The 14,779-nt window shown below is 39.4% G+C and overlaps 1 protein-coding gene across 2 annotated transcripts in view; it reads right to left on the bottom strand.

Annotated features, from left to right (window-relative positions):
• Positions 1 to 6,160: 6,160 nt before the first annotated feature.
• Positions 6,161 to 14,779, bottom strand: part of CALCR (calcitonin receptor) — a 150,155-nt gene continuing 141,536 nt past the window's right edge. Inside the window, exons 14-15 of one of the 2 annotated variants that reach the window (XM_065883454.1) lie at positions 7,754 to 7,954; positions 6,161 to 7,699 (exon numbers count right to left, since the gene is read on the bottom strand). In XM_065883454.1, coding sequence (XP_065739526.1) covers positions 7,634 to 7,699; positions 7,754 to 7,954 — 267 coding nt within the window. In that variant the 3' untranslated portion in view covers positions 6,161 to 7,633. Of the gene's footprint in view, positions 7,955 to 14,779 lie in introns of both variants that reach the window. The other variant, XM_065883453.1, reaches the window with a different exon arrangement.

Here is a 14,779-nt window from a genome sequence, read left to right as displayed (position 1 = left end):
GAGACTTTTGAATCAGACAAACCTAACACCCACTTTTCAGGTTCCCCTCTCACAAGATGAGGTGTGGATCCTGATGGTTCTCCCTGGAAACAGTCTTATTCCCATGTCTAATAGTGTCATTGTTCTAGTAACTACTTCTCTGCTAACTAAAGAGGGATATCTTCATATGCTTTTTAACTTTTTGGATGACTTCTTCTGTAACCTGCCTTTGCATAGCCCATGTCAATATTTTTCTTATTGATTTACTGGAGTTCTTTCTATGTTCTAGACATTAACTCACTATTAGTTTTATCTTTCATTCTAACATTTGTCTGTTTAACAAGGGACACTATTCCTTATTGATCAGGTGTCTTTATTTTGATGTAAACAAATTCTTTTTTTTGGTCTTTTGGTTTATGTTATTTGTTTAAGAAATCTTTTCTGCCCTCAAGCTATGTGTTTGTACATTATTTTTGTAAATGCATGTATTTATCTTTCACAATTAGCTCTTGATCTCCCTGGAATCTACCTTTTTATGTAGGATTAGTAAGAGATCCAGTTTTATTTTTCTCCATGTTGTGAGCCAGTTTTTCCAACATTGTCAAGGTAATTTCTCACGCAACATTTTTCTTCGTGTGTGTGCGTGTGTGTGTCTGTGTGTGTGTGTGCTTGCTTTTACTCCATTGCTCACCTTCTGTTTCTTCTAGAATAAACATATCTAAAGTTTAAGTATCCTTCAAGGAACAGCTTTCGGTGTGTCCCATAAAATTAGAGATGTAATGCTTTCCTTATCTAAATAGCATTAATAGTTAAAAACTAACATGACACTAATATAAGACAGTCAACATTCTATAATCTTTATTTATTTATTTTGGCCACACCGTATGGTTTGCGGGATCTCAGTTCCCCAACCAGGGACTGAACCCAGGCCATGAAAGTGAAAGCCCGGAATCCTAACCACTAGGCCAGCAGGGAACTCTCTATAATCTTTAATATCCTTTTGAAAGTCAAGATTGTACAGAAATATTTATTGTTTCCAACATCAGATTGTTTAACTTACAATTTTGTTATTAATTTTTAATTTTATTGCATTATGGTCAGAGATCCTCTGAGTGATGTTAATCCTTTGGAATTAATAGAGGTTTCCTTTGTAGTCTTGAATATGGCTGTTTTTGTAAGCATTCTGTGTGTACTCAGAAAAGAATGCATGTTTCCTGTTTGCTGAGCGTATAGTTTGATATCTTTAATAGTTTGAGTTTGGTGATTGTATTTTCCAGATATTTTATAACACTTCTAATATTTTATTTGCATGATCTATTAGATTCTGAAACAAGGATGTTAAAATATTCAGCTACAATTGATAAGTCATCTATTTCTTCCTGAAGTTGTCTTAGTGTTGTTTGGTGTATTTTGCAGCTGTATTTTAAGGTGCATATGAGTTTATAATGGTTATAATCTTCTTGTTCGATTATCCCTTTTTCTAATACATAATTTTCTTTCTGTTCTTTATGCTTTTTTGGCCTTATTGAATTCTACTTCGTCATATATATATATTTATCATTTAATATTTATATTTTAGTTCCTTTCATATTAGGCTCTTTAACCTTCTGTGATTTTTTTTTTTTTTTTGAGCAGCACTATGCAGCATGTGGTATCTTAGTTCCCCGATCAGGGATGGAACCCGTGACCCCTGCAGTGGAAGTGTGCAGTCCTAACCCCTGCGGAATGCCAGGGGATTCCGTTAGTCAGATATTGAGAGGATCTCACATTTCTTTTGGTTCATGTTTCCCTAGCATAACTTTCCCATCTATGTTTAATATTTAATTTTCTTTTTGTCTTAGGTGTGTCTCTTGTTGCCTGTACATTGTGGGGCTTTAGTTTTTCACTCCAATATGGGACTATCTGTTTTTAATTGGTGACCAAGGCCACTCTATTATAATTAATCTTATATTAAGATATTTCACACATTTTATGGCCCATAGTCATGTTTACTCACCCATATTGCTTTCTTAGCTATCCAGATTTCTATTTCCTCCCCTAAAAGAGAAAGCTTTAGGCTGCTCTCTTGTCATGTTGATCTTGCCCCAGTCTTGTCAATATTAATAAGATTTTAGTTTGGGGTATTTATTTGGCAATCTTTGAGTTTTTCATATTTGAGGTCTTTTAATCTTTCTTTAATCCTGGAGGATTTAAACAGTATTTTTTCAAATATCGCCCGTCTCTATTTTCATTTTTTGGTCTCCTTTTGGGACTCCTCTTGTCCAGGTGTTGGATAGAGACACTTTCGTAGCCACTTTGTAGAATTATGAGCCTACAGATTCATCTTACTGGCTTTGATTTCCCCTTTGGGCCATTCTAAATAGTGCCCATTCTTTTTTTTGAGAACTACTAACTGGGTTTTACAAGTCACGCAGCAACATGTCAGGGGAAATCTTTGCCTGACTAATAGAGTAATGGTGGCTATAGCCTGTTTTGATTTACAAAAAGCTATTGAAGATTCCAACTGAGCCTATTGGGAAAAAAAAATACTGGCTTATGTGGCTCTGGATGAAGGGAAGGAACTGACAGCTGTCTTACTCTGGGTATAGAATGTCCACCATTGAGGACAGGTCTTATTTAGCATATTGCAGTAGAAAATTATTCCTGGTTTTCAGACTTAGTTTTTTAAAAAAATGAGTCACCTCTATCCCTTTCAGTGGGACCAGCCTCCCAACCCTGCACACCCTTTCACTAGGCGCCTGAGTGAAAGCTCAGCTGCAGGGTGAAGTCTCTTATCTCTGCTCCCAGTTAGATGACCCCTATCTGGCCAGTCTCCTCAGCTCTGACTTATTTGCTTGAGCCGGAAACAGTAATCAAGAATGAACTTGACAGATTTGATTTGGGCTCTGATGCTCATTTTGACCCTCCTTATTCCCAAGCCCCTTTGATACCAGCTTCTGTGGCTTGGAGTACTATCCTTCTGACTCTGTAGTTCACCTAGGCCTCATTGCACCTACTGTTCCAGGTACAAGTGCTCCTTGGGTCCCCTCTGGTGCACTGCGGCCAGGATCTAAACCAATCTGGTTAGCCCTGTTTGCATCTCCACCAGGGAAGGGCATCCTACAAAATGTGGCAACACTCTTAGTAGGAAACAAAAAGTACTGAACAAGAGCTTTTGCCAGTCCTGCAAGGTGGCAATTTAAAAAGCCAGAGGCATTGGGCACTCTTGATTCAAACCCTAGCTCAACCACTTACTAGCTGTGTGACTGTGGTGGGCATGTTATTCGACTTGGCTTCCACTTAGTTTTCTCATCCCTAAAATGGGGGTAAAATCAGGTTTGGCTGTTACAAAGAAAGAGGTAAGCTAATGTCCATAGGTTTATATTGACTATGGTGTTTCAATGATTGGTGTTCTTGTTTTCTTCTCAAATCATCTCCATTTGAGGGATGTTCTTCATAAGTTCTCTGTAACTTCATATTAAGCCTCACAATATCCCCCTTGTGACGAGCAGCATACAGAAGCTATAATGCTGCGTGCCGTGGAGAAGTGCTATATCCAGAGAAATGCTTGCTGCCCTGAGAATTAACCACCTATCCTGCTGGGTGAAGATTTCGAGGGCTTGCAGCTGGATGTCTGTTTCAGCCTGAGAGACCAGTGTCCTAGTTTTGATTAGCCAGTCTGGCAGGGTTGGATGGAAACAGATGTCCTGACCTATTCTAAATGTTTTTTTTTTTTTCATTAGAGATTTCTCCGTTGGTTTTTATTGAATATATACTTAGCACTTCACCAGTAACACTCTGAGATTTTATTTGGAGGTGATTTCTCCAAATTAAAATGAGATATTAAGTCTCTCAAGTAAAGGAGACTGCAGTAACATGCAGTGGCATTGCTGGTCAGTCGGTGAAGAGTGAGACAGTTTTGAGTGTCAGTGGAAGGGTTTCTAGGTAGAATGCATTGGATGTCTGTGAATGGAAAATGGACATGGATCAGTGACCTAAGAGACTGGCTGGTCAATGCTGAAGATAATGGAAAATCTCTGAAATCTTTCAGAGGTGCTTGCTAATCCAAATGAAGGAAGATATTAGAATCTCTTCCTGACCTAAGTTAGCTTAGTTTCAATGGCCATGTTTTCCCTCCTTCAATGCTTATTTTTCACAGATATTAAACATGTTAATTCTATGTCCAGAAGAACAAAAACCATCAGAAATACTGTTTTAAATTTTCAAATGTGGTTTCTTTCTTAGTCTTCACACGCACGTATTATCATCCTTTTTCTTTATGCTTCCAGCTAATTCCCCACCCTCCCTCCCCACCTCATACAAATTATCTATGGATTGGTTCAGTAAAATTAATTTTCCTAAGCTTAAGTTAGGAGCAAGGCACCTGTTTCCACTCTCAAAATGACAAATGACCATTTCTTTCTGAGCTTTCTAAATATGCTTTTCTAAATATGTCTTCTGATCCATCCTCTTCATGAATAACCTTATTTTAAACTCTAAGTGTTAACTCCAACCATAAGATGTTGAACTGTAACCTAGCCAATGAAAGAAGTACTGCTTTAGACCTTATCATCAAGAAAATGAGTCCTTGCTAAGCCTTTATGCAGAGATCTTGTTCTGAGAATACTTCTTTTAACTTAGCTGTCCCACCCAGCACTAATGTGGAGAAAAGGTCACACGCAGCTACCACCTCCAACCCCATGTGTGTGTGCTTCCGCCCCAAAGATATCAGTGGTTATGGTTTAAGGGTATGGGTTCACTTGGCAGGTTTGACACAAAGAACTCTGTCATGATGACTTGTTGTATAGCCGAATGAAAGGTGTATGAAACATCTGTTGCATCAATGACAATGAATGCAGGAATGAATGAGAAGGGTTGGAGATCCATGATGACAGCATTTCTATCATTTCTTTTCCAACACCTTTCCCTCCTCCAGGAACCATGATATCCACGTGTATCCAAAGGCCAGTTTTGGATCAAAGCAGGTGGGCAGCTGACCCTCTGAGTTCCAGTTACCCTGTGGAAGAATCAGATTTTACGGTATGACGGGAAATTATTTTTGTTCTTCAGTATCACGAGGGTAAGGATATTTGTTTCTCCCAGTGGAACACAAAGGGAAAAATGTAGCCCTGATGTATCCTTTCTGAAAAAGTTCCCCAGATCTCCTGAGGCCAACAATTCTGGTTGCTGTCACGTAGTATGAAGACCCTACAAATTGCTCCCGTCCCCCTGTATTAATTCATCATAGTTCTCATTTATTCCTCGTTTCCAGACCTGAAAATCTTTCCAGTAGTGGCCTTTATGCATTCTAATGATATTTAATTAGTTGCCTTTAATCCAGCCAAAACTATCTTAAAAATCAATGATTGTAACGATTCTAATGATCTGACGTGATGTTGAACAGTTCATGTCTGGTCCCACAATAGTGAAAAAAAAAAACCCAAATGATAAAAGAATGTGATACTTTCTTACCCTAGCTTTCTTTGCTGTGCTGCCCAAACTTATACAATATGGATTGCCACTTGCGTGTGGTTTTGCTTTAGCAAGGGTATGAGAACTGTGCTTTGGAGGGTCTAGTCAAATTGAAGGCTGAAGATGGTTGCACTGACAAAGATAATAACCCTGATGTTTCGCATGTGGTTTTCTAACCTATATTTTTGGATTATCTTGCCTTCTCCTGTAATACAAGCAGGATGTGATGGCAGCATCCCACGGCTGAAGTGAAACAGAATATGGAATGAGTTTAAGAGATGAGATGAATGAATGAAAAGACGAAGGATATGTTTCTTTAGAAAAATATGCACATATACAACTTTTTGCTTATCACATACTCTGTATTAATTCATACATGGATGTAGCATAAGCATTTCACATAATTTTGGCACTGTGCACATTTCTATAGTAAGCTGTTTGATTTTCTTCAGCCACTACTATATTAGCACAATAGCATCTAGAATATTTCAGCAAAATATTATCACATTTGTGCTAGAGCTGCCAGAAATACTCTGTTTTCCATGTTTGTAAACAAAAATAGGAACGCTATTACATAAACACTGTGATTGGAAAAATACCCTCTTTTCAAATCCTCCCTTACATTCAAAAGTAAAGGAGACTTAAGCTACTTTAGTATCCAAAATACATTTTCTGTGAAAGAATATAATTTTCTTTGGGTGCATTAAATATGCAACCAGAACAAATCAACTTTTTGTCTTTCCAAAACTATATCATTTCTGAAAGGCAGTGACATAAGATGATGTACATGAGAGGAGGTTTGGAAGGCTTCAATGTATCCCTTCATTTAGCATACAAATTAACTAACAACTGATTACTGTTGCAAATTCACAAATTAATTTCAGGTGCTAGTAATGATACTGGTTTACTCAGGGATTTTTGAAGATTTTATATTGCAGGAAGTAAAGAGAGGTATGGGAGTATAATATTGGATTTTAATGAGAAAGTCTATTTTTATTTTAAATGAGTTGGTATGTAGTTAAACTTGTAGCAGTAATTTTTTCCCCCTCCTGTTTCACTAATAGCAGCAAACAAGAGGTCAACTACAAACATATCTAATTAGTCCTACTGAATCTTCCTGGAAAAGGCTGAGATCTTGTTAAGTTTAGAAGCTGGGTGTAAAGCAGTTAATGGACTTGTATGGAGTCTTTTAATTACCAGTGTTAAACAAATTTATCTTTTACTGCTAGATAGCACCCAAGGGCAAGAGGTAATCTGCTTTATAAACCTTGGAATGATTTGCTTTATAAATCCTGGAGTTTAGGAAAGTGGAAAACTCTCTTTAAAGAGAGTATTCTCTTCCACTAGGAATTACATTTTTGGCAGTTTTGTGAAAAATTTAGTGATGGATTCTTTGTGACCTCCCAATTTATAAATGTTAGCAACATGAAGGCCAATTCCTCACAGCAGTTAGGGCCTGCGCAACAGATAGGATTATCCAAAACCAAGATGAGCGTCAGTGTTAGTAAACCAATTAACAAATTGACCCATCTAAGGTTTAGAGCAAACTGACTCTAAATTTCTTTTTCATTTAAAGCATTACATTTTCCTGCCAAATGCAGATCTTCTCCCCCACACACACTTGGTCATCTCATCTCTGTATTAGAAAGCCACATTGTCTTGTGGAGGTCACACTGTAATTTGTGCAGTTTGCATTGTGTGGATGGTAAGACATCTGAGTAACATCAGAATTGATAGAAATTAAAAAAAAATTAAAAATCAGATCCATAGCCAAATGCAGAAGTATCCTAATTCAAAGTTTAGAGTTAAAAAGAAAAACATTGACAGTGATTTTAATTTTTCAAAGGTATAAATGGCTCAAGATTAACAAGGAGCACCCTGTATCTGAACTAGGTCAATTTAACTGTGTTTTACTCGGACACTTTGCCTGCATTACTGTGACATTTTTATCTCAGTCCTGGATGAAAGATGGAATTCACAGGAGTTCACAAGTGTTACAGAGGGAGACTCCATTCTGAGACTGTCTCCCGGTAGCAACAGTACCAAGTAAAACTTTCTTTAGGTTCACTATGGACAAATGCACTTAATAATTCTCACAAATGAGATGTTTGCTCCTGGGAGGATGAAAATCACTTTAAAAGCATGGTTGGTCTTTCTCCCAGGAAATGAGGGCTCTGATCACGATGCTGTATTTGCGTCAGATTCAAGCGGATGACTCTTGCTCGATGATTTCCATGGCGATGACCTCAGCACCCTCCATAACGATGACCTCATCACCCTCCATAGCGATGACCTCAGCCCCCTCCATAGCGGTGACCTCAGCCCCCTCTTCGCCTAGGTTGTTGGTGGGCTCGTTCCTTGGCTCCTGATGGCAGATGTAGACAGGCATCTGAGGAGCCTCAGCCAGGGCGGCAGCGGCAGCAGCAGTGGCGGCGGCAGCGTTGGCGGCACGGGTGGCGCGGCGGCGGCCACTCCAGCGCTGGGCTTGGTATTGGTTCCACTGACGCTTCAGAGCAGCTTGGACCTGGAAGAGAAGAGAGAACCTTGTGTTCATACAATGGTCGGAAATGATCTGAGCCAAGTTCACGAGCACAGGTCTTGGAGCTTCTCAGAGGTTAGGGGAGGTTGAATTGTAATTCTCATCTAAAGGGCCGTGTGGTAAATTCTGTGCCTGTGGAATATACCATCTTGGGAGAAGAATTTGCGAACTGGAGAACTGAGTTACTTGCCTCAACTACCACTGCCAAGGTTATTTGCTGTTTTGAGCAAAGGTTTCTTCATTAGCTCTTACAGTCAATGAATGAAAATTTGACTTGGTTTCACATTCAATATGGCATCCACACCATATTAGGGAGACAATTTAAAACCTTTTTATCTGCTACAACCTCTGATACAGCAGAAGCTTTTATCTAAATCTATACATTATTGGTCATGAAAAAAAATATATGGAAACCATTGCACAGTTCTGGATTTTATGATAATGGCCTCGTACTGTTGATTTTCCTTTATCCAACGTGGCTTGAGATGGGGTGTGCCCGATAAAGCTCTGGTTAGTGGTTAACTAACCACGTCTTATTCATTTTTGTATTACCAGATGTTGTGGTGTTTGGCATAGAGCAGTTATTCAACAAATGTTTGTTGAATGGTTGTCAACATCCATTCTAGAATGATTTTCTCCCTCTTTAAGCCAAGAAAACGATCATCCATGACCGTACTGTAATTAGTGCCTTGGCGTCTGGTGGTATTAGGGTGGGATGCTAAAACTGGCTAGAGTGAATTTGAGGAAGAGACTTGAATTCCTCCCTGAGGTGAACTGTAAACCACTAGGTCATCTACAGTTGTGATTAGGTCTTCTCTCTCACGCCATGGTGTATGCTTTGGGGAATTACTCTTGAGCTCCAATGGGTTGCAATTTTGGAAATTATCAGAAGCAACCACTTGTAATACTGTACCAGCAACAAGCTGCGTGGGAGGGAATGGTTGTCACTGGGTAACATCACATCACCTTTCCTTTCCTTTTCCACTGATAAGGCCATTTCACTGGGTCTCATTTGATGCCATGAAAAAGTATTGAACTTTGGGTCAAGAAACTGATTCTGCCCACATTAGCCATGAAATCTTGGGTAGGATAGTTAACCCCTCTGAGACTCCTTTCTTCAGTACAACTCTTCTACCTCACCTAGCTGTTTGAAGGATTAAATTGTTGCACTCTGAATCAAAGTGGCTTCTAAGATGTAAGTACCATACAAGGAGGCTATTATTCCTATTATTATACTCTTATTATGGCAGGATGGTGGCCTCAAGTCTTTAAAGGAAATTCTTATGTCATATGTGTGGATATATATATATATATATATATATATATACACACATATATATATATATTTGGAAGGTGGTGGTGTTAAGAAAATTTAAAAAGAGCTCTTAATTACATAATTACATAGTTTCTGATCTCATGTTCAGTTCTCTCTCATATATTCCAAGCTAGGTCTCCACAAAGAGTACTCTACAGCCTGGTAAAAGTTTTCTTCACACTGTGATTCGCACTGGCAAAAGGGTGTTGTTGGATCTTTTGGGAAAAGGAAAGAAAATAACTCTTGGTGGGAAGATCACCCTAGGAATATATTTTCAAATACAAAGGTGTTTATTAAAGGTATTAATGAATAAATAGTTCAGACTCTCCCCTTCCATCACTCATTTTGTCCTTCACTTCACTCCCCAAGAAGACAACTATGTTTCCCTATCAGTTTCTGGGCTTTTGCTCTGCAATCTGTGCAGTAGGGAGAGCTACAGAAGTGAAGCGAGACTAGACTGATTATGTCAGAAAGGATCGATATGAAACCATAGCTGAATATATCTGGGAAAGAGCATCCCTACTGAGTTATACTTTCAGATAAAACATGAGTAAATTTTACTTTTTGCCATGCGATGAAATTTCTCTTTTAGTACCTCTTCATGAATCTAGTAAATATTTAAATTGCTTTCCAATTCTCTTTTGAACTTTGGATTTCTTTACAATGTATTTTCCTGTTGAGACTAACAAAGAGATAGTGATGCTTTATTTGGGTTGTACCGTCTATTAAACAGGTCCTTAGATGCCAGGTTCATAATCTAGGAACTATCAAGTGCCCTGTTGAGGAATTAGGAAATATACTGGCTCAGCATAATTTTGGAGAAGCAATGTCCCCAGACAAAGGGAACTGATAGTTTCCGTGGATTCAGCATCTCTTAAATACCAACATTGTCTTTATAGCTAAAATGCAACACAGATATTTAGAGGTATCCGAGGCAGACAGTGCCCAGCAGGGAAAAAAAAGGAAGTCTTTGTTTTGCCTTATCTGTCCTTTTAAAACAATCTCCATTGGATTATCCATGCATACTACTGAAGTACCCAGCATGAGGCCAAAGAGTCTGAAGTCTATTTCAGTTTTTAAAAATTGTTACAGAAATGTTCATAGCCTCCTATAATTGTATTCCAAAGTTATAACCTATCCTTTTGTGTGGAGATGGCAGTCTGCTTCCATTTGTAAACCACACATGTAAGAATAGGCCCTTAGCAGCATGTGAAAGTCAATTTAATACAGTTTAATAAGGGCAATTATCTCCTGCAATACCACAGGTTGGGCCTAACGCTGCTTTGATCACAAGAATGTGGGCATTGAATCTGAAAAATACAGGGGAGACTCTGGTTGCTCCTGAAAAGCATCAGAAATGTAAGGAGTTGCCCATGGGGTAAGTATAATATACAAAGTTTTGAATTACATAAATTCATTGCTCGTTATAAAAGCAATTAACACAGATCACTTCACATTTCCTCGATTATGTCAATTTATTGCCAACTTTAAAAAATAGAGCCCTGGTCTGATGGCTTGAAGACATAATTATTACACCTGGCTCTATTATTAACTAACTATAAGGTTGGTAACATTTGGGGCCTCCATTTCTATATTTGTAAAAAAGAAACTCAGGTTGGAACGTTCATGGTTGAATTCGGATGTTGTTATCTTTGGCCTTTGTTTTCCCGTTAAGTTCATTATATGAGCACTTGCAGTTACGTGCTGCTGAATGGAAAGTGGGATTTATCCCAGCAGTTCTGATTTTGTTTTCCTTTGTCTAGGACAAAGAAATCCTTGTTTAGCTTTGAGTCCCAAAGCTTTCTTGAGTCTTAGAAAGACAATATTTTTGAAAACTAAGTTTTATTGAGAGAAAACATTTCTAAATAGAAAAACTTAGTTTTGCATATGAAGTAGTCTGAAAATAGAACTTTACTAAAAGCAATAGTGTAACAGCCACTATGGAGAACAGTATGGAAGTTCCTTAAAAAACTACAAATAGAACTCCCATATGACCCAGCAATCCCACTACTGGGCATTTACCCAGAGAAAACCATAATTCAAAAAGAGTCATGTACCACAATGTTCATTGCAGCTCTATGTACAATAGCCAGGAGATGGAAACAACCTCAGTGTCCATCATCGGATGAATGGATAAAGAAGATGTGGCACATATATACAATGGAATATTACTCAGCCATAAAAAGAAACGAAATTGAGTTATTTGTAGTGAGGTGGATGGACCTAGAGTCTGTCATACAGAGTGAAGTAAGTCAGGAGAAAGACAAATACCATATGCTAATGCATGTATATGGAATCTAAAAAAAAAAAAAAAGGTTCTGAAGAACCTAGGGGCAGGACAGGAATAAAGACGCAGACCTACTAGAGAATGGACTTGAGGACACAGGGAGGGGGAAGGGTAAGTTGGGACGAAGTAAGAGAGTGGCATGGACATATGTACAGTCCCAAATGTAAAATCGATAGCTAGTGGGAAGCAGCTGCATAGCACAGGGAGGTCAGCTCAGTGCTTTGTGACCGCCTAAAGGGGTGGGATAGGGAGGGTGGGATAGGGAGGGTGGGAGGGAGACGCAAGAGGGAGGAGATATGGGGATATATATATATATATGTGTAGCTGATTCACTTTGTTTTAAAGCAGAAACTAACACACCTTTGTAAAGCCATTATACTCCAATAAAGATGTTAAAGAAATAAAAGCAATAGTATAGCGAACATGCAGGATATGACATAGGGAGAGTCCCTTATAGACAGGAAGGGGAAGTGGTGAGTACAGAGCCCTTCCAGTCCCCCCCCCACCAGAGGAAGAGGAGAGAGAGTTATAAAGAGACACAAATGACTTTGCATTTCCACTTCATGGAGGGGATACTTGAAAAAATGGAGAGAAGCAAGGAATAACAGAAACATTCCTGTATAGCAGGTCTTTCTCTTTGCTTCTGAGAGCACAGTCCTGAAAATTGATAGCCTTGTAAAGAAGTCCCACTCTTGGCCTGGTACCCAGTCCAACATGGTGCTTGAGCAGTGGAGTGGCAGTGACTATGGCACATACTAAAGACAGGTTCACAGGCCCTTCACAAAGGTGAAGAAAGGGGCCTGAGTTTCCAGGCTCCTCAGGTGGCCTGGAAGGGAGGACTGGTGTCTCAGGATAGGGCTGGGGCCTGCGGAGTGAAAGGATCTCTAGGGTCCTCAGAAGTGAGGGGAGCCACCATGAACTTCAACAGGGGGTGCCAGCATAATACTTGGAAACCAGCTGCCCATTTGTTCAAAGGCTTTTGAACTAAATATTTTCTAGAAAGAGACTGTTGTAAACTATTAGAGGCTGGTGGAATGAGCTCTTCAAAGCAAGCTAAGTTACAGCAAATAAACAAAATTTTAGGTTTCACACATTTCAATTTGTGACTATTAAATTGAGATCCTTCTAGACCTTGCTGCTTTGACCCACAAACTATTTTATCCACAGTACATGGGCAAGAAAAATGAAAAAGGGAAAACCTGCACTGTGTTGTTAGTACTCTCAATTTTTAAATGAGCTACTGCTTAGAAAAACTGGCCCTCTCCATAGGTGTAATCATCTTTTTGTGGTCTCTTAGATACTTAATTAACAATTTACTGAAATGACTGGGTGGTCAATGTCCACACTCTTGGAAAAGTTGTGGGAAATGGCTCTCATGCTCATCTCCTGATTCCTTGTACTGTAATCCTCAAAATTCCTTTCCTGCTTTTAACCTACCCATTGACTATCTGATCCATTTCCATAGTAGGAGTCACTGATAACATATGGATAATAAACAAAAATTAAAACCTGTATCTTCATTGTAGAACTGACATATTAGCTCCCTAGATCTCTGCTAAAATGTAACATTCAGCCAGGCAAAGCCTGATCACAACCATGCGGCTGGAAATCACCTTCCGCATGTGTAAGTGCCCTGCCCATGTTCAGTGTTGTAAGACAGTAAGCTCACAGGAGGCCCAGATGCCTGCAATCCATGGGGCTGAGCTGATACGACATTTGGCACAGTACACAGTTAGTGTTATTAGAAATGTCACACTGGTACATTCCCCCAGTAACATGATACTAACTAAAATGGGGATGGTTTCTTCCAAAAGCAGAGGTAACATACTTGAATTAGAGACTTTCAATTGTTAGGAGCACCTCTGGGCTTGCTTTCTACGCCTGCCACTTCAAAGACGGCATCATGGATAAGACACAATCAGTATTGAAGTATTTTTACAAATGCATGCAAGCCTTTCGTGTTTTCAAGGTACGCCCATCCTGAACCTGATTTTTATATTAGCCCTGTATCGATATTATTTTAGATGAAAACATTTATTTTGTATGCCACCTGAGCCAACTCAAAAGGCAGGGATATTCATTCACAGAAATTGATATAAAGATGGGGTGACCTAAGCCCTATTTATTTATTAGTTTTTACTGTTCTTAAAAGACACTTTAGGGCCTCCCTGGCGGTGCAGTGGTTGAGAGTCCGCCTGCCGATGCAGGGGACACGGGTTCGTGCCCCAGTCCCGGAAGATCCCACATGCCGCAGGGCGGCTGGGCCCGTGAGCCATGGCCGCTGAGCCTGCGCGTCGGGAGCCTGTGCTCCGCAACGGGAGAGGCCACAACAGTGAGAGGCCTGCGTACCGCAAAAAAAAAAAAAAAAAAAAGACACTTTAACAGCTGGTAACAAAAGGATGTCTTTTCATTTCTATCCCAGACTTTCAGTATAGTCCCTAGCAATACTGAATGCACAGTATATTTTTGTTTGATTAAGGAAAGAGTTGATGGATGGATGGATGAATGAATGAATGAAGCAATAAAATGAATCAGTTAAAAGTGAGAGCAGGGGCAACCATCTTGCAGTTTTGGGGTTGGAGAGGAGCAAGAGGTTTTAGAGTTGCAAAATATATTATTTATATTCTGAATATTATTTAACTGAAGAAATAAAGACTAGAAAATCCATTAGCTATCAATTAATAATGGTTAGAAAATCATTCTTATTACTAAATGGAAAATAATACATTTATCTTTTTTTTTTGCGGTACGCGGGCCTCTCACTGTTGTGGCCTCTCCTGTTACGGAGCACAGGCTCCGGACGCACAGGCTCAGCGGCCATGGCTCACAGGCCCAGCCGCTCCGCGGCATGTGGGATCTTCCCGGACCGGGGCACGAACCCGTGTCCCCTGCATCGGCAGGCGAACTCTCAACCACTGCGCCACCAGGGAAGCCCCATTGATCTTTTAACAAAATGTGATTTGCCTTGGTATAAAATTATTCTTTATAGGAATTAATTTAAAATTATCACAAATACTTTTACATTTAAAGTTATGTATAACTCAAGAAAGCGTACTAACAAAACTTCAGGAAGGAGTCATAGACATAATGCCGTGCAATGGAAGATTTAGTCCGTTTAATTGGAAATCAGGAAATCTGGGTTCTAGTCCTGGTTATAAACTATGATTGTGACATTGGGCAAGTCACGTGATCTTTCCGGAGTTTAGAT

The sequence above is a fragment of the Phocoena phocoena genome, chromosome 9, assembly GCF_963924675.1.
Source record: "Phocoena phocoena chromosome 9, mPhoPho1.1, whole genome shotgun sequence".
Lineage (NCBI taxonomy): Eukaryota > Metazoa > Chordata > Mammalia > Artiodactyla > Phocoenidae > Phocoena > Phocoena phocoena.
Note: the sequence above shows the minus strand (reverse complement) of the source record. Positions and strands in the feature narration are given on the sequence as shown.